This window comes from Lates calcarifer, linkage group LG21, assembly GCF_001640805.2.
Source record: "Lates calcarifer isolate ASB-BC8 linkage group LG21, TLL_Latcal_v3, whole genome shotgun sequence".
In the NCBI taxonomy this organism is placed as follows: Eukaryota; Metazoa; Chordata; class Actinopteri; family Centropomidae; genus Lates; species Lates calcarifer.
In genome coordinates, this window is record NC_066853.1 from 14,503,809 (window position 1) to 14,522,983 (window position 19,175).

General features: G+C 39.0%; 2 protein-coding genes and 1 pseudogene across 2 annotated transcripts; all 3 read left to right on the forward strand.

The window, feature by feature from the left end:
* Positions 1–1,101: 1,101 nt before the first annotated feature.
* LOC108899756 (extracellular calcium-sensing receptor-like) lies at positions 1,102–5,457 on the forward strand. Its single transcript, XM_018700381.2, is given in 10 exon segments — positions 1,102–1,226; positions 1,557–1,851; positions 2,044–2,130; positions 2,423–2,692; positions 2,922–3,128; positions 3,210–3,485; positions 3,890–4,012; positions 4,014–4,118; positions 4,222–4,345; positions 4,419–5,457. Coding segments are annotated over 10 exon segments (2,508 nt in total). The 5' UTR covers positions 1,102–1,116; the 3' UTR covers positions 5,330–5,457.
* Positions 5,458–7,270: 1,813 nt separating this feature from the next.
* LOC108899741 (extracellular calcium-sensing receptor-like) lies at positions 7,271–11,512 on the forward strand (annotated as a pseudogene).
* Positions 11,513–14,009: 2,497 nt separating this feature from the next.
* On the forward strand, positions 14,010–18,401 carry LOC108899742 (extracellular calcium-sensing receptor-like). The gene is given in 10 exon segments (XM_018700365.1): positions 14,010–14,206; positions 14,743–15,037; positions 15,191–15,247; positions 15,249–15,278; positions 15,480–15,749; positions 15,993–16,199; positions 16,289–16,564; positions 16,959–17,186; positions 17,290–17,413; positions 17,491–18,401. Coding segments are annotated over 10 exon segments (2,595 nt in total).
* The last annotated feature ends 774 nt before the right edge of the window (positions 18,402–19,175 follow it).

A 19,175-nucleotide genomic window follows, 5' to 3' on the forward strand; every position in this document is an offset into this window, starting at 1 on the left:
TTTATGGTTTTGCATTTTAAAGCAAGTGAAGTACCGTAATTTCCGGACTATTGAGCGCACCTGAATATAAGCCGCACCCACTTAATTTAAAAAGAAAAAAAAAGTACATATACAGGCCGCACTTGTCTAAATGTTTTTGCAGCATGAAGCTCGCTAGCCCGTAAAAATCTATGAATTAGCCGCATCATTGTTTAAGCCGCAAGGTTCAAAGCGTGTGAAAAAAGTAGCGGCTTATAGTTCGGAAATTACGGTACTCCAGTCTCCTGCCACAGTGCAAAGTCATGTTAGGTTAATTGGTGACTCTTGCCACAAGCTGTGAATGTCAGTGTAAATGGTTGTCTCAATATGTCAGCCCTGTGATGGCCTGCCAGGGTGTACCATTCCTCTCACCCAGTGTCAGCTGTATCACTCATCCCATAAGGATGAGTGATACAGCTGATGAGTGATACAGCTGACACTGGGTGAGAGGAATGGTACACCCTGGGCAGATTGCCAGTCCATCACAGGGCTGACATATTGAGTATCACTCATCCCCAAAGGATGAGTACATACATACGTACATACATACATACGTACATACATACGTACGTACATACATACGTACATACGTATGTATGTATGTATGAAACAGTCTGAAACTGAAAATTCATATGGAAGTCCACTTAACGTGACATTCAACAAAACTAACATACACATCATTTAACTGCAAGTTTTAGAAAACCATGATCATCATGGTCATCTGCACTTTAAATTTGGATTGGAAAGGATGCCGGCATGGCCTTGGAGATTTGTAAATTAAAGTGACCACATTAATTCATCTTCATTATAAAAACTATATGAAATGAAATGCATTTTAGGCCCTGCCCCTACATTTTCTCCTGCCCTGATGGGTGGTGTGCAAGATAAAACAATAATGTAACTCAATAAAAGGGGGTGACATAGCTGTAAGAACTAATAACTGGGCTCAGAAAAGTGGTGAACCAGACAAAAGTCATGTGGACATTTTTAGCCACCAACTTCCTCTTGTTCTTGTTGTATTCCTACTTTTCCTCAGCTGTGTCCTCCCCTATTTATTCCACCTCCTGCCAGTTACAGCGACAGTTTCATCTAAATGGGATGCACAAGGATGGAGATCTGGTTCTAGGTGGACTTTTTAGAATCCACTTCTTTTCTATCTATCCAGACCTGTCTTTTACCTCAGAGCCACAACAGCCCATCTGCCATGGGTGAGTTTGTCAGGGAAAAAGAAAAAAGCTGAAACTGGAGAAAATCAGCTCAATCAGTAGAATGTATTTTTGATCATCTGAAATTACTATGAAGGAATCACATTGTGTATTTATGCCAATTTTATTTTATTGCTTTTTTTGCAGCATTTCTATTTCTTTTCTTTCAAGTATTATTATGGTTGTTGCTATTCAGCTGTCTTCATCGTTCACAAAATCTGAAACTGTGTAACATGTATATGTTTGCACACTTTATCATGTTGTTTGTTTGTTTTTTTTTGTTGTTGTTGTTTGTTTGTTTTCAGAAGTAAACATTGGTATTTTATGTGTTAGTTTTGATGTTTCAGCATTCAGACAGGCCCTGACCATGGCCTTTGCTATTGATGAGATCAACAGAGACTCCAACCTGCTACCTAATGTGACTCTGGGATACACTCTATATGATAACTGTATCCAAGTAGGAGTTGCATTTCATGCAGCATTGTCATTAATCAATGGTCAAGAAGAGAAAGTTCTATTACATGAGAACTGTATAGGAACCCCTCCAGTTCTCGGGATTGTGGGTGAATCTTCCTCTACACGTTCTATTGCCATCTCCTCTGTTTTAGGTTTGTACAGAGTGCCTATGGTGAGTTTTTCTGCTTTACCATCTATTAATTTTTTTGATCATCTTGATTTAATTATGAAATTACCATCTATTAATTATTTTGAAACACTGACTTTTAGTTAATCTTGAAACATGAAATAATCAACCTTAAAACTGAAAGGGTCGGTGAAGGCTTTGACTGTTTTCAGGTTGTATAGTCTGTGTTTTTTACAGGTGAGTTATTTTGCTACATGTTCCTGTCTGAGTGACCGGCAAAAGTTTCCATCCTTCTTTAGGACGATCCCAAGTGATGCTTTCCAGGTGAAAATCTATCAGCAAAAGGGTAATGCAAGAAATTAAGCATGTGCAGTTAAATATCTGTCAGGAAGAACATCCCTGTATTACAAACACTAATTAACCACAACATTAAAACCAGTCATCAGTTTTAATGTTGTGGTAGATTGGTGTATTTTCCTTTTGTGTAGCAGTGGTAAATTTATTCACAGCACCGAAAGGCAATAATTAAACATGGTACACTGTGGAACTTGTTATCAGGATTTCCTGTAAAAGAATCCAGCTTGTGCAATAATCCCTCCACTCTGTACTCACTTAGGTGCGTGCTATGATTCAGATTCTAAAACACTTTGGCTGGACTTGGACAGGTCTGCTGATCGGTGATGATGATTATGGACTCTACGCTGCCCGATCCTTCCAATCTGACCTGGGTCCATCTGGTGGAGGTTGTCTGGCCTATACAGAGACTTTACCCAGGGAAAATAATCCATCTGAAATAAAGAGGATTGTGGATGTGATGAAGAAATCCACAGCTCGTGTGGTCATTGTGTTTGCACAGGAGAGAAAAATGATTGACCTACTGGAAGAGGTTGGGCTTGAAATATAATTCATAATTAGTATAATTAATTCATAATAAGTTAAATATCTGATTTTTGAAAACGGCTGCAGGGAGGATGATACTGTGAGATCATAACTGGAGTTATACTCACCTCCAGTTATGATGATATTCATCACTTTACTCATCATACTGCACAGATAATGTGACTAATGTGGCATGTCAGCATGAAGTAATATAGCTGATATAACTCAATGTACAGGTGGTGAGGCAGAATGTGACAGGCCTGCAGTGGATAGCCAGTGAAGTCTGGATATCAGCTATTGTGTTCCAGACCCCCCGCCTCATGCCGTACCTGGGTGGAACACTGGGCATTGCCATCCGTCGAGGAGAAATACCAGGGCTCAAAGACTTCCTGTTACAAATACGTCCTGACCTACACCACAACAACAGCTATGGAAATAACATGGTGAGAATTTAACCTTACGATCTGACACAGTATTATCAAGAGTGATATATTGTCATTGTTTATAATTTGAATATATTTCAGGTAAATCAATTTTGGGAACACACATTTCAGTGTAGAATTTCACCACCTCCAGCAGGTTGGGTGGAAGCTGGAGGAGCATTATGCACTGGACAGGAAGATCTAGGGAATGTGGCAACTGAGTTCTTGGATGTTTCAGACCTCAGGCCAGATTATAATGTGTATAAGGCTGTGTATGCTCTGGCATATGCCCTTGATGACATGCTGCAGTGTGAGCCAGGGAGAGGGCCTTTCAGTGGGCACAGCTGTGGAAATTTACAAAGACTGGAGCAATGGCAGGTGTGATATCAGTTTACACTCCACCTCTTAAAGTGATTAAATCCTGTGTTTAGTATTTTTTGCGGAATAACATTTAGGGTATAGGATTTAATACAGTGCTATGAGATGATAATTGTATTATACGTAACAGATAGATGAAAGGATTTTTGTGAAAGCTGGGTGGTAGCAGTGGATAGTATTCAGAAATATCAGATCAAACAAAGCAACATCTGGTCACTAGGTGTATGGTATTGTAAATAATGTAACTTTGAAGGAATTGCTCTGATAAAATTTTCAATATTTTTACATATTCAAACTGCTTGTATGCAGTTCAATTATAAGTACCCTGTTGTCACCATAGTCATATAAAATCATTTTTTCATTTCCTTTTTATTATTCTTTTTGCTTTTTTCTTATACTGATAGCTTGTGTATTACTTGGATAAGGTCAACTTCACCACATCATTTGGTGATCAAGTGTCGTTTGATGAGAATGGTGATGTCTTACCAATCTATGATATCATGAACTGGCAGTGGCTTCCTGATGGAAGAACTGAAAGTTCAGACTGTGGGTGAGGTTAAGAAGTCAGCCTTCAAAGGTGAAGAACTCACACTTGATGAAGACAGAATCTTCTGGAACTTTGAATCCAAAAAGGTTACTTCTAAATTCTCAGATTACTATCCTCTGGCTAAAGGATTACTCATTATAATAGTGTATAGTAGTGTAGAATAACATTTGATTATTTTTCTCCTCACAGCCACCCCAGTCAGTGTGCAGTGAGAGCTGTCCTCCAGGTACCCGCATGGCCAGTAAGAAGGGGCAACCTGAGTGTTGTTTTGACTGTGTCCCTTGTTCTGAGGGAATGATCAGCAATAAGACTGGTGAGTGTTCAGATTTAAACATTTCAGTTTGAATACATAATATAGACATGTATCTCAACACTTTTTTTCTTAGACTCCACGGAGTGCACCAGTTGTCCAGAGGATTTCTGGTCCAGTCCCCAGCGTGATCACTGTGTTCCTAAGAAAACAGAGTTCCTCTCTTATCATGATCCTCTGGGAATCTTCTTGACAACCACCTCACTGCTGGGCACATTTATCTGTGCTGTTATCCTAGGCATCTTCATCCATCATCGCAGAACACCTGTAGTTCGTGCCAATAATTCAGAACTGAGTTTCCAGCTATTGCTGTCACTTAAGTTATGTTTCCTCTGCTCATTGCTGTTCATTGGACGACCCAGACTTTGGACATGCCAGCTGAGACATGCAGCATTTGGGATCAGCTTTGTGCTTTGTGTCTCATGTATCCTGGTGAAAACCATGGTGGTTCTGGCTGTGTTCAAGGCCTCCAAGCCAGGAGGTGAAGCCAGTCTGAAGTGGTTTGGTGTCTTACAGCAGAGAGGCACAGTTCTGATTCTTACTTCTGTTCAAGCAGTAATCTGCACTGTTTGGCTTGTCTCTTCATCACCAACTCCTCATAAAAACACTCAATACCACAATGATAAGATAGTTTATGAGTGTGTAGTTGGGTCCACAGTTGGTTTTGCAATCCTACTTGGCTATATTGGTTTACTGGCTATTCTCAGTTTCCTGTTAGCATTTCTGGCAAGGAATCTTCCAGACAGTTTCAATGAGGCCAAACTCATCACTTTTAGCATGCTGATCTTCTGTGCTGTGTGGGTGGCATTTGTCCCTGCTTATATCAGCTCACCAGGCAAATATGCAGATGCAGTGGAGGTATTTGCCATCCTGGCCTCAAGCTTTGGCCTCTTGGTGGCACTGTTTGGACCCAAATGTTACATAATCCTACTGAGACCAGAGAGAAACACAAAGAAAGCTATCATGGGCCGGGTCACCGAATCATAAAAAACTGTGGTTAATTTCACAAGAGTGAATGAATCCATTTTGTTTGTACAATATAAAATCCAGGTAAGAATAATGTGTCACTGGGAGCAACAGCAAAATTATGTAGTTAAGAAAGAATGGCTGATACCGTATACATGTTTATTTGAATATAACATTTTTTACAACTTGGGTCATGTGTAAGAATACTTAAGCACAATGTTCTCTTTTCTCCAGGGTCTGATTAAAGTACAAAACACTCACTCTTCAAATGCTCTTAATGGCATTTGTGACTTTTCATGGTGTAAATTAACCTTCCACTAGATTAAACTGTAAGTTACTTTCCCTGAATACATAAGGCAGATTATTTGGTTTCATCCAACATTTAATTTTGACCTTCATTCTGCTGATGTGAACCCAAAACCACACTAACCAGTTTCCCTATTTCTCCAAAATTCAGCAAAATCAACAGGAACAAAATCATGGAGGTATTGTCTTTTATTGTATTTTACAGGTGTAGTAATCTATGTATTCTCAATGTTGCTTGCAGTGCAGAAGATCCAACTTGTTGGCACTGTTGGTAATACTGCTGTATCTTTTAGAATTGTATTTGATCATTAACCTTCAGAACATTAGACTTCTAGATATATTACTGCTGTGCTTATTTTGTCTAGTTGTGAATTAAACACTGCTGGTGGGAAATACAGTAACACATGAATCACGTTGCAGTTGAGTTTTCACTTTTGACCACACATGTCTGTGGAGGAAAATATAGAATTCTGACAAATTAGGACTTATTTATCTTAGCCAGTACAGCTGGTGCTGTATCAGTAGTGTCAGTGCTTTTGTCAACAGCTAATGAAAAAGCCAGAAAACTGCATGCCTCTTCAGCCAGCTGTATCATCAGATATTCTGCTAGTTCCCTGACTCTGTCTGTGGTGTGTTTCTTAACAAACTAACATTGTAAAAAGCCTTTCTTTGGTCCAGAGCACACCTTCAGCATACACTGTTTTAAAAATGCACCTCCTGAAAAACACTTTCAAGGTCAGGCGATTTTTTCAGCCACAATAAAGATGGCTTTCACCACTGCACCATTTTTTTTGCTGTAACTTTTGCTAACATATTCTGCTGAGAATGCAGGCTGCTTTTTTAAAAATTATTGGACCATCTGTTCCTTTTCTTGATGGCTGAGGTTTGCATACTTACCTCCTGTGCTTGGTGTCTAAGTACCAACCAAAATTGTATTCCTTGGACACTACCACTAACATTGTAGCAGAGAAGACATACCGGCTTATCTCCATTAAGTCACAAACATATATTCGCTCTCCCATCTTTCATTAAATTGCCTTCCCCTTTCCCCCATATGTCTTCAGCAACTATTTTCAATATATAAGGTGTTCAGAAACAAATTTCTGAATTGGCTACACACAGACGTCAATTGTTTTATTCTGTGATACACTCCACAACCTGATCTACAACTCAACATACATAGAGAAATCCATATAACATAACATTCAAAGACTAACATACACACCATATGACTGTCATGCAATTTTTGTTCAAAATTGATCATCATAGTCATCCACAACCTAAATGTGCATTAGAAAGAAGAATGCTACAGTGGCATTGTACAGAAGTGAACAAAAGTGACCATGTTAATTTAAAATTCAAAAAAAAAAAAAAAAAAAAAAAAACACTATATGAGATGAAATGCATTTTAGGACCTGCCCCTACATTTTCTCCTGCCCTGATGGGTGGTGTGCAAGATAAAACAATAATGTAACTCAATAAAAGAGGGTGACATAGCTGTAAGATCTAATAACTGGGCTCAGAAAAGTGGTGAGCCAGACAAAAGTCATGTGGACATTTTTAGCCACCAACTTCCTCTTGTTCTTGTTGTATTCATACTTTTCTTCTGCTGTGTCCTCCCCTATTTATTCCACCTCCTGCCAGTTACAGCGACAGTTTCATCTAAATGGGATGCACAAGGATGGAGATCTGGTTCTAGGTGGACTTTTTAGAATCCACTTCTTTTCTATCTATCCAGACCTGTCTTTTACCTCAGAGCCACAACAGCCCATCTGCCATGGGTGAGTTTGTCAGGGAAAAAGAAAAAAGCTGAAACTGGAGAAAATCAGCTCAATCAGTAGAATGTATTTTTGATCATCCTGAAAATACTATGAAGGAATCACATTGTGTATTTATGCCAATTTTATTTTATTGCTTTTTTTGCAGCCATTTCTATTTCTTTTCTTTCAAGTAGTATTATGGTTGTTGCTATTCAGCTGTCTTCAGCTGTTCAGCGTTCACAAAATCTGAAACTGTGCAACATGTATATGTTTGCACACTTTATCATGTTGTTTGTTTTTTTGTTGTTGTTGTTTGTTTTCAGTAGTAAACATTGGTATTTTATGTGTTAGTTTTGATGTTACAGGATTCAGACAGGCCCTGACCATGGCCTTTGCTATTGATGAGATCAACAGAAACTCCAACCTGCTACCTAATGTGACTCTGGGATACACTCTATATGATAACTGTGTCCAAGTAGGAGTTGCATTTCATGCAGCATTGTCATTAATCAATGGTCAAGAAGAGAAAGTTCTATTACATGAGAACTGTATAGGAACCCCTCCAGTTCTCGGGATTGTGGGTGAATCTTCCTCTACACGTTCTATTGCCATCTCCTCTGTTTTAGGTTTGTACAGAGTGCCTATGGTGAGTTTTTCTGCTTTACCATCTATTATTTTTTTTGATCATCTTGATTTAATTATGAAATTACCATTTATTAATTATTTTGAAACACCGACTTTTAGTTAATCTTGAAACATGAAATAATCAACCTTAAAACTGAAAGGGTCGGTGAAGGCTTTGACTGTTTTCAGGTTGTATAGTCTGTGTTTTTTACAGGTGAGTTATTTTGCTACATGTTCCTGTCTGAGTGACCGGCAAAAGTTTCCATCCTTCTTTCAGGACGATCCCAAGTGATGCTTTCCAGGTGAAAATCTATCAGCAAAAGGGTAATGCAAGAAATTAAGCATGTGCAGTTAAATATCTGTCAGGAAGAACATCCCTGTATTATATATAAACACTAATTAGCCACAACATTAAAACCAGTCATCAGTTTTAATGTTGTGGTTGATTGGTGTATTTTCCTTTTGTGTAGCAGTGGTAAATTTATTCACAGCACCGAAAGGCAATAATTAAACATGGTACACTGTAGAACTTGTTATCAGGATTTCCTGTAAAGAATCCAGCTTGTGCAATAATCCCTCCACTCTTTACTCACTTAGGTGCATGCTATGATTCAGATTCTAAAACACTTTGGCTGGACTTGGACAGGTCTGCTGATCAGTGATGATGATTATGGACTCTACGCTGCCCGATCCTTCCAATCTGACCTGGGTCCATCTGGTGGAGGTTGTCTGGCCTATACAGAGACTTTACCCAGGGTAAAAAACCCAGCTGAAATAAAGAGGATTGTGGATGTGATGAAGAAATCCACAGCTCGTGTGGTCATTGTGTTTGCACAGGAAAGAAACATGGTTGACCTACTGGAAGAGGTTGGGCTTGAAATATAATTCATAATTAGTATAATTAATTCATAATAAGTTAAATATCTGATTTTTGAAAACGGCTGCAGGGAGGATGATACTGTGAGATCATAACTGGAGTTATACTCACCTCCAGTTATGATGATATTCATCACTTTACTCATCATACTGCACAGATAATGTGACTAATGTGGCATGTCAGCATGAAGTAATATAGCTGATATAACTCAATGTACAGGTGGTGAGGCAGAATGTGACAGGCCTGCAGTGGATAGCCAGTGAAGCCTGGACAACAGTTGCTGTGCTTCCAGACCCCCCGCCTCATGCCGTACCTGGGTGGAACACTGGGCATTGCCATCCGTCGAGGAGAAATACCAGGGCTCAGAGACTTCCTGTTACAAATACGTCCTGACCTACACCTACAACAACAGCTATGGAAATAACATGGTGAGAATTTAACCTTACGATCTGACACAGTATTATCAAGAGTGATATATTGTCATTGTTCATAATTTGAATATATTTCAGGTAAATCAGTTTTGGGAACACACATTTCAGTGTAGATTTGCACCACCTCCAGCAGGTTGGGTGGAAGCTGGAGGAGCATTATGCACTGGACAGGAAGATCTAGAGAGTGTGGAGACTGAGTTCTTGGACATTTCGAACCTCAGGCCAGATTATAATGCGTATAAGGCTGTGTATGCTCTGGCATATGCCCTTGATGACATGCTGCAGTGTGAGCCAGGGAGAGGGCCTTTCAGTGGGCACAGCTGTGGAAATTTACAAAGACTGGAGCAATGGCAGGTGTGATATCAGTTTATACTCCACCTCTTAAAGTGATTAAATCCTGTGTTTAGTATTTTTTGCGGAATAACATTTAGGGTATAGGATTTAATACAGTGCTATGAGATGATAATTGTATTATACGTAACAGATAGATGAAAGGATTTTTGTGAAAGCTGGGTGGTAGCAGTGGATAGTATTCAGAAATATCAGATCAAACAAAGCAACATCTGGTCACTAGGTGTATGGTATTGTAAATAATATAACTTTGAAGGAATTGCTCTGATAAAATTTTCAATATTTTTACATATTCAAAACTGTTGTATGCAGTTCAATTATAAGTACCCTGTTGTCACCATAGTCATATAAAATAATTTTTTCACCTATCCTTTGTATTCATCTTTTTGCTTTTTTCTTATACTGATAGCTTGTGTATTACTTGAATAAGGTCAACTTCACCACATCATTTGGTGATCAAGTGTCATTTGATGAGAATGGTGATGTCTTACCAATCTATGATATCATGAACTGGCAGTGGCTTCCTGATGGAAGAACTAAAGTTCAGACTGTGGGTGAGGTTAAGAAGTCAGCCTTCAAAGGTGAAGAACTCACACTTGATGAAGACAAAATCTTCTGGAACTTTGAATCCAAAAAGGTTACTTCTAAATTCTCAGATTACTATCCTCTGGCTAAAGGATTACTCATTATAATAGTGTATAGTAGTGTAGAATAACATTTGATTATTTTTCTCCTCACAGCCACCACGGTCAGTGTGCAGTGAGAGCTGTCCTCCAGGTACCCGCATGGCCAGTAAGAAGGGGCAACCTGAGTGTTGTTTTGACTGCATCCCTTGTTCTGAGGGAAAGATCAGCAATAAGACTGGTGAGTGTTCAGATTTAAACATTTCAGTTTGAATACATAATATAGACATGTATCTCAACACTTTCTTTTTTTTCATAGACTCCATGGAGTGCACCAGTTGTCCAGAGGATTTCTGGTCCAGTCCCCAGCGTGATCCACTGTGTTCCTAAAAAAACGGAGTTCCTCTCTTATCATGATCCTCTGGGTATCTTCTTGACAGCCACCTCACTGCTGGGCACATTTATCTGTGCTGTTATCCTGGGCATCTTCATCTATCATCGCAGAACACCTGTAGTTCGTGCCAATAATTCTGAACTCAGTTTCCAGCTATTGCTGTCTCTTAAATTATGTTTCCTCTGCTCATTGCTGTTTATTGGACGACCCAGACTTTGGACATGCCAGCTGAGACATGCAGCATTTGGCTATCAGCTTTGTGCTTTGTGTCTCATGTATCCTGGTGAAAACCATGGTGGTTCTCGCTGTGTTCAAAGCCTCCAAGCCAGGAGGTGGAGCCAGTCTGAAGTGGTTTGGTGCTGTGCAGCAGAGAGGAACAGTTCTGGTTCTTACTTCTGTTCAAGCCGCAGTCTGTACTGTTTGGCTTGTTTATTCATCACCAGTTCCTCATAAAAACATCCAATACCTCAAAGAGAAGATAGTTTATGAGTGTGTAGTTGGGTCCACAGTTGGTTTTGCTGTGTTACTGGGCTACATTGGTTTATTGGCTATCCTCAGTTTCCTGTTAGCATTTCTAGCTAGAAATCTTCCAGACAGTTTCAATGAGGCCAAACTCATAACTTTCAGCATGTTGATCTTCTGTGCTGTGTGGGTGGCATTTGTCCCTGCTTATATCAGCTCACCAGGCAAATATGCAGATGCAGTGGAGGTATTTGCCATCCTGGCCTCCAGTTTTGGCCTCTTGGTGGCACTGTTTGGACCCAAGTGTTACATAATCCTGCTGAGACCAGAGAGAAACACAAAGAAAGCTATCATGGGTCGAGGTATTGAGTCATAAAATCTGGTTAGTTTCCTTAGAAATAATTAATCTATTTTGAATTTACACTACAAAATCCAGGTAGAAAAATGTCTATAGGAACAACAAAATGATGTACGTTAGAAAGAAACAGTGATGCCACATAAATGTATGTGAATATAAAATTGTTTTTCTGTTGGATCATATTTGTAAGAATGCTTAAACAGAATGAGTTAATCTGTTTTTCCAGGGTTCATTAAATTCAATTCAATTCATTTATATAGCCATATCACAACAGTCATCTCAAGGCACTTTTCATATAGAGCAGGTCTAGACCGTACTCTTTAAAATAGGTATTTACAGAGAGAGACCCAACAAATCCCACCATGAGCAAGCACTAGGTGACAGTGGCAAGGAAAAACTTCCTTTTAAGAGGCAGAAACCTCGAGCAGAACCGGACTCAGGGTGGGCGGCCATCTGCCTCGACTGGTTGGGTTAAGAAGGAGAGAGAGAGGGGAGAGGGGGTAGAGAATAGCGAAAGAAGAACATAGCATAACACAGGTTCCATATCAGATGTAAGGTGAGACCAGTAATACAGCAGTAGTAATGATAGTAGTGATAATTAAAGTATTAACTGCTAACACAGCAATACAACCAATAGCAGTGTAAGTAATTTCTAATTCTAGCAGCAGGTGTTGAGTGGAGTTGTAGGAGCAGCAGGAGACTTGTCATCACAGATCAGACCCACAGCTCCAGAGGCAGAAATACCTGCAGAAAGAGACAGAAGAGGAGACAGAGACGGAAGAGCACAATACTACAGGAAAGGGGAGATATTGAGTTAGTAACATGTAACATGGGATATGAATCCATATTGAGTGGAGAGAGAGGGAGAGAGAGAGAGAAAGGAGCTCAGTGCATCATGGGAGATCTCCTGGCAGTCTAGGCCTATAGCAGCATAACTAAGGGATGGTTCAGCTGAGCAACCTAACTATAACTTATCAAGGAAGTTTAAGCGACTTAAAGTGCAGAGGTGTCTGCTCCGACGAAACTGAAAAATTATATATAAATATATATAAATAAATTATAAACATACTCTTCAATGCTGTCTATGCTTTGCAGTTTTATGTTAGTAACTTGATCATTGTGTCAAACCAACCATATTTTAGGTAAATGGTTATAAACTGGTCAGATCTGTCACAGTATGGATGGAAATTTTACTGAAAAACAGGCAGGCCAGACCCATCTGCAAGAGGGAATAACTGTGAAATGACTGATTAGTCTGGTTTCCAGGTTGGAGTCCCACACCTCAGAATAGAAGTACTACTGAGTACTATGTTCTGTAATTGATAAGCTGAACTTGATGTGTACAGTCACTGGAGTTGCTTTTTCAGTAACGAAGCTGTAATTAGGAAGGAGAAAGATGGGTGATGGTCTAATGGGGTGTCCTGTCTAGCGCATGTATTTCTGCAGAACTGATCATATCTGATTTCTACCAAGTTATCAGATATTTAATCTAGAAACAATCACACTCTATCAAGCACAGTGCAATGAAAAATGAATGGGAAGATGTATTATTTCATTAAATGTCTCAGTATGCTGCTGCTACCATCTAGTGGACATTTTGCTTGATTATGTTATTGTGTGATGGTGAATCCCACAATTTCAGGGCTGATTTGTGCATTTGCTGTGTATAATCTGGTTTGCTGGTCTCACACACAAATTCAGGATTATAGTCAGCAAGAAATGATTCTTCTGATACACAGTACATGTCAAAAGTTTGCACACACCCTCTCATTCAATGTTTTTTCTTTCTTTTTTTTTATTATTTTCTACATTGTAGATTAATATTGAAGACATCAAAACTATGAAGGAATACATATGGAATTATGTTGTAAACAAAAAAATGCCACACAAACTAGAATATGTTTTATATTTTTAAATTCCTCAAAGTAGCCACCTTTTGCTTTGATGACAGCTTTGAACACTCCTGACTGTGGGATGGTTTTAGGTCAGGTGTTTGTGGAGGCCAGGTCATCTAAGGCAGCACTCCATCACACAATTCAGTAATACATAGTTTACAGTCTCTTCATGTTTTCAGCAACTATTTTCTAACATACATAAGAGTTTAGAAATACATCTCTGAATTGGCTTTACACAGACTTTACTTATTTCATTGTGTGATACACTTTGCAACCTACTCTACTATTCAACATACATAAATAAATCCACACAACATAACATTCAAAAACTAATATACACATAATATGACTGTCATGCAAATTTTAGTTAACATTGATCACCCTGGTCATCCACAACCTACATGTGGGATATGTTAACAAAAGTGACACTAAAATGAAATGCATTTTAGGCCCTGCCCCTACATCTTCTCCTGCCCTGATGTTTGGTGCGCAAGATAAACAATACTGTAAGTGAATAAAAAGGGGTAACATAACTGTAGAGCTTAATGCATGGGCTCAGAAAAGAGGTGAACCAGAGGAAAGTCATGTGGACAATTTTAGACACCAACATGCTCTTGCTCATGTTGTATTCCTGCTTTTTTCCTGCTGTATCCTCCCCTCTTTATTCCTCCTCCTGCCAGTTACAGGGACAGTTTCACCTAAATGGGATACACAAGGATGGAGATGTGGTTATAGGTGGGGTGTTTGGAGTCCACTTCTTTTCTACTCATCCTGACCTGTCTTTTACTGCTGAGCCACAGCAGACTATCTGCATTGGGTGAGTCTGTCAGAAAAACAGAAAATGGCAGAAACTGGGAAAGTCAGTCCTATCAGTGGAATGTATTTTTGATCATCTGATGATTACTGTGACAGTAGATTTATACTATTTTTATGTTGTGTATTTAAGTATCGAAGTGTGTTAAATAATAGTTTCTATTCAACTGGCTTCATTCTTTGCATAGTCTGTAGTTGTGCAACAGGTATATGTTTGCACAGTTACTCTATAATGTTGTATTTTTCAGTACACTGGAATTTTACATATCTCTATACTACAGAAACTGGAGAACATCATTTTCATCTGTAGAATGTATTTTTGATCATCTAATATTACTAAGAAAGAATACAATTGTGTATGAATGACATTTCAAATATACTGTGATTTTTCAGTCTACTTTAAATATTTTTTTCATTCAAGCATTATTATCATGGTTGTTGCTATTCAACTGTCTTCAAAATCTGTAAGTGTGCAACATGTATTTGTTTGCATAGTTAATAGATCAGGTTGTATTTAAACACTACTATTTTATGTGTTAGTTTTGATGTTTCAGGATTCAGAAAAGTACAGACCATGGCCTTTGCTATTGATGAGATCAACAGAAACTCCAACCTGCTACCTAATGTGACTCTGGGATACAGTCTGTATGATAACTGCAACCAGCTAGGAGTTGCGTTCCGTGCAGCATTGTCGTTAGTCAATGGTCAAGAAGAGCAAATTATATTACACAAGAACTGTGTAGGAACCCCTCCAGTCCTGGGGATTGTGGGTGATTCTTCTTCTACACGTTCTATTGCCATCTCCACTGTTTTAGGTTTGTACCGAGTGTCCATGGTAAGTTTATCTGCTTTACCATCTAACAGTTCTTTTTGATCACTGACATTTTAAATGAATTTTTAAACAATGAATAATCAACCTTAGAAAATGTACTATGAGTGTCTTCAGGATTTGACTGTTTTCAGGATGCTCAGTCTGTGTTTTACACAGGTGAGTTATTTTGCCACATGTTCCTGCCTGAGTGACCGGCAAAAGTTTCCATCCTTCTTTCAGGACGATCCCAAGTGATGCTTTCCAGGTGAAAATCTAAAAGCAACATGTAAATGCATGAAGTCAACATCTCTGTACTATAATATACACTATCTTTAAAACCAGTAAACAGTTTTAATATTGTTTCTGATCAGTGTATATTCCTTTTGTTTATCACTACTAACATTATTTGTCACAACAGAAATGATTTCAGCCTGTACACTAATACCTCCACTCTGTACTCACTTAGGTGCGTGCTATCATTCAGATTCTGAAACACTTTGGCTGGACTTGGACAGGTCTGCTGGTCTGTGATGACGATTATGGACTCCATGCTGCCCGAATCTTCCAATCTGACCTGGGTCCATCTGCTGGAGGTTGTCTGGCCTACTTAGAGGTTTTGCCCTGGGGTGACAACCCAGCTGAACTAAAAAAGATTGTGGATGTGATGAAGAAATCCACAGCTCGTGTGGTCATTGTGTTTGCATATCAGAGTCACATGATTAATCTCATGGAACAGGTTAGGTTTGAAATACAGTTTCATCATAATTTAATATTTAATGTTTTCTTTGTAAAACTGTAAGATTTATGTCACAAGAAGATATTTGCCTCATTTCCTTTTATGATGATATTCCTCACATTGCTCATAATACTGTGTAAAACACAGGAGTGCACCTGTATATGACATCAACCTTGGAAACTAGATTTTTCTTTAGAGGCATGGCAGTACAAAGTTATATACTTAGTAAAATGCAATGTACAGGTGGTGAGGCAGAATGTGACAGGACTGCAGTGGATAGCCAGTGAAGCCTGGACAACATTTGCTGTACTCCAGACCCCCCGCCTCATGCCGTACCTGGGTGGAACACTGGGCATTGCCATCCGTCGAGGAGAAATACCAGGGCTCAGAGACTTCCTGTTACAAATAGGTCCTGACCTACACCACAACAACAGCTATGAAAATAGAATGGTGAGAGTTTAACCCTACAATCTAATCTGTTATGTGTAAGAATGATTTATCATAATTTTTTATAAAACACAGTTTTGAATATATTGCAGGTAAATCAGTTTTGGGAACACACATTTCAGTGTAGATTTGCACCACCTCCAGCAGGTTGGGTGGAAGCTGGGGGAGCATTATGCACTGGACAGGAAGATCTAGAGAGTGTGGAGACTGAGTTCTTGGATGTTTCAAACCTCAGGCCAGAATATAATGTGTACAAGGCTGTGTATGCTCTGGCATATGCCCTTGATAACATGCTGCAGTGTGAGCCAGGGAGAGGGCCTTTCAGTGGGAACAGCTGTGGAAATTTACAAAGACTGGAGCCATGGCAGGTGTGATATAAGTTTACACTCTACCTGTTCATGTGACTAAGTCCTGTGTTTTAGTGTTTGTGAAAAAGCATTTTGGATATAAGATCTTTTGCAAAGCTGTGAGATGGCTAATTGATTTGTGACTAACAGATAGCTGAAATAATTTTGTGAAAGTTGGTAGCAGTGGATATTATTTATTAATACCAGATCAGAGAAAGCAACATCTTGTCACCAGGTATATGGTATTGTAGGTAATGTAACTGTACTTTCAAGGAAATGCTGGAATTTAAATGACTTTGCATGTTTGTAAGTGATATATGCAGTTTGATTACCATGTCACCATGGTCATAGAGAATTATTTCTCTCATTAATCGATCCTATTTTTTCCTATGTATTCCTTTTTTGTTATTTACAGCTTGTGTATTACTTGGAAAAGGTCAACTTCACCACATCATTTGGTGATCAAGTGTCATTTGATGAGAATGGTGATGTCTTACCAATCTATGATATCATGAACTGGCAGTGGCTTCCTGATGGAAGAACTGAAGTTCAGACTGTGGGTGAGGTTAAGAAGTCAGCCTTCAAAGGTGAAGAACTCACACTTGATGAAGACAGAATCTTCTGGAACTTTGAATCCAAAAAGGTTACTTCTAAATTCTCAGATTACTATCCTCTGGCTAAAGGATTACTCATTATAATAGTGTATAGTAGTGTAGAATAACATTTGATTATTTTTCTCCTCACAGCCACCACGGTCAGTGTGCAGTGAGAGCTGTCCTCCAGGTACCCACATGGTCAGAAAGAAGGGGAAACCTGAGTGTTGTTTTGACTGCATCCCTTGTTCTGAGGGAATGATCAGCAATAAGACTGGTGGGTGTTCAGATTTAAACATTTCAGTTTGAATACATAACATAAAGATGTATCTCAACACTTTCCTTTTTTCATAGACTCCATGGAGTGCACCAGTTGTCCAGAGGATTTCTGGTCCAGTCCGCAGCGTGACCACTGTGTTCCTAAAATAACAGAGTACCTCTCCTATCATGAGCCTCTGGGTATCTTCTTGACAGCCACCTCACTGCTGGGCACATTTATCTGTGCTGTTGTCCTAGGCATCTTCATCTATCATCGCAGAACACCTGTAGTTCGTGCCAACAATTCTGAACTCAGTTTCCAGCTATTGCTGTCACTTAAGTTATGTTTCCTCTGCTCATTGCTGTTCATTGGACGACCCAGACTTTGGACATGCCAACTGAGACATGCAGCATTTGGGATCAGCTTTGTGCTTTGTGTCTCATGTATCTTGGTGAAAACCATGGTGGTTCTGGCTGTGTTCAAAGCCTCCAAGCCAGGAGGTGAAGCCAGTCTGAAGTGGTTTGGTGTCTTACAGCAGAGAGGGACAGTTCTGGTTCTTACTTCTGTTCAAGCAGCAATCTGCACTGCTTGGCTTGTCTCTTCATCACCAACTCCTCATAAAAACACTGAATACCACAATGATAAGATAGTTTATGAGTGTGTAGTTGGGTCCACAGTTAGTTTTGCAATCCTACTTGGTTATATTGGTTTATTGGCTATCCTCAGTTTCCTGTTAGCATTTCTGGCAAGGAATCTTCCAGACAGTTTTAATGAGGCCAAACTCATGACTTTCAGCATGTTGATCTTCTGTGCTGTGTGGGTGGCATTTGTCCCTGCTTATATCAGCTCACCAGGCAAATATGCAGATGCAGTGGAGGTATTTGCCATCCTGGCCTCCAGCTTTGGCCTCTTGGTGGCACTGTTTGGACCCAAGTGTTACATAATCCTGCTGAGACCAGAGAGAAACACAAAGAAAGCTATCATGGGCCGGGTCACTGAATTATAAAAAAACTGTGGTTAATTTCACAAGAGTGAATGAATCCATTTTGTTTGTACAATATAAAATCCAGGTAGAATAATGTGTCACTGGGAGCAACAGCAAAATTATGTAGTTAAGAAAGAATGGCTGATACCATATACATGTTTATTTGAATATAACATTTTTTACAACTTGGGTCATGTGTAAGAATACTTAAGCACAATGTTCTCTTTTCTCCAGGGTCTGATTAAAGTACAAAACACTCACTCTTCAAATGCTCTTAATGGCATTTGTGACTTTTCATGGTGTAAATTAACCTTCCACTAGATTAAACTGTAAGTTACTTTCCCTGAATACATAATGCAGATCATTTGGTTTCATCCAACATTTAATTTTGACCTTCATTCTTCATTCTTGCTGATATGGACCTAAAAATACACTAACCAGTTTCCCTATTTCTCCAAAATTCAGAAAATCAACAGGAACAAAATTATGGAGGTATTGTCTTTTATTGTATTTTACAGGTGCAATAATCTATGAATTCTCAATGTATAATGTATGTATCTTTGAGAAATTATAATTGATCATTAACCTTCAGAACATTAGACTTCTAGATATATTACTGCTGTGCTTATTTTGGCTTTCACCACCGCATCATTTTTTTTTCTGTAACTTTTGCTAACATATTCTGCAGAATGCAGGCTGCTTTTTTTAATTATTGGACCATCTGTTCCTTTTCTTGATGGCTGAGGTTTGCATACTGACCTCCGTTCTTGGTGTCTAAGTACCGACCAAAATTGT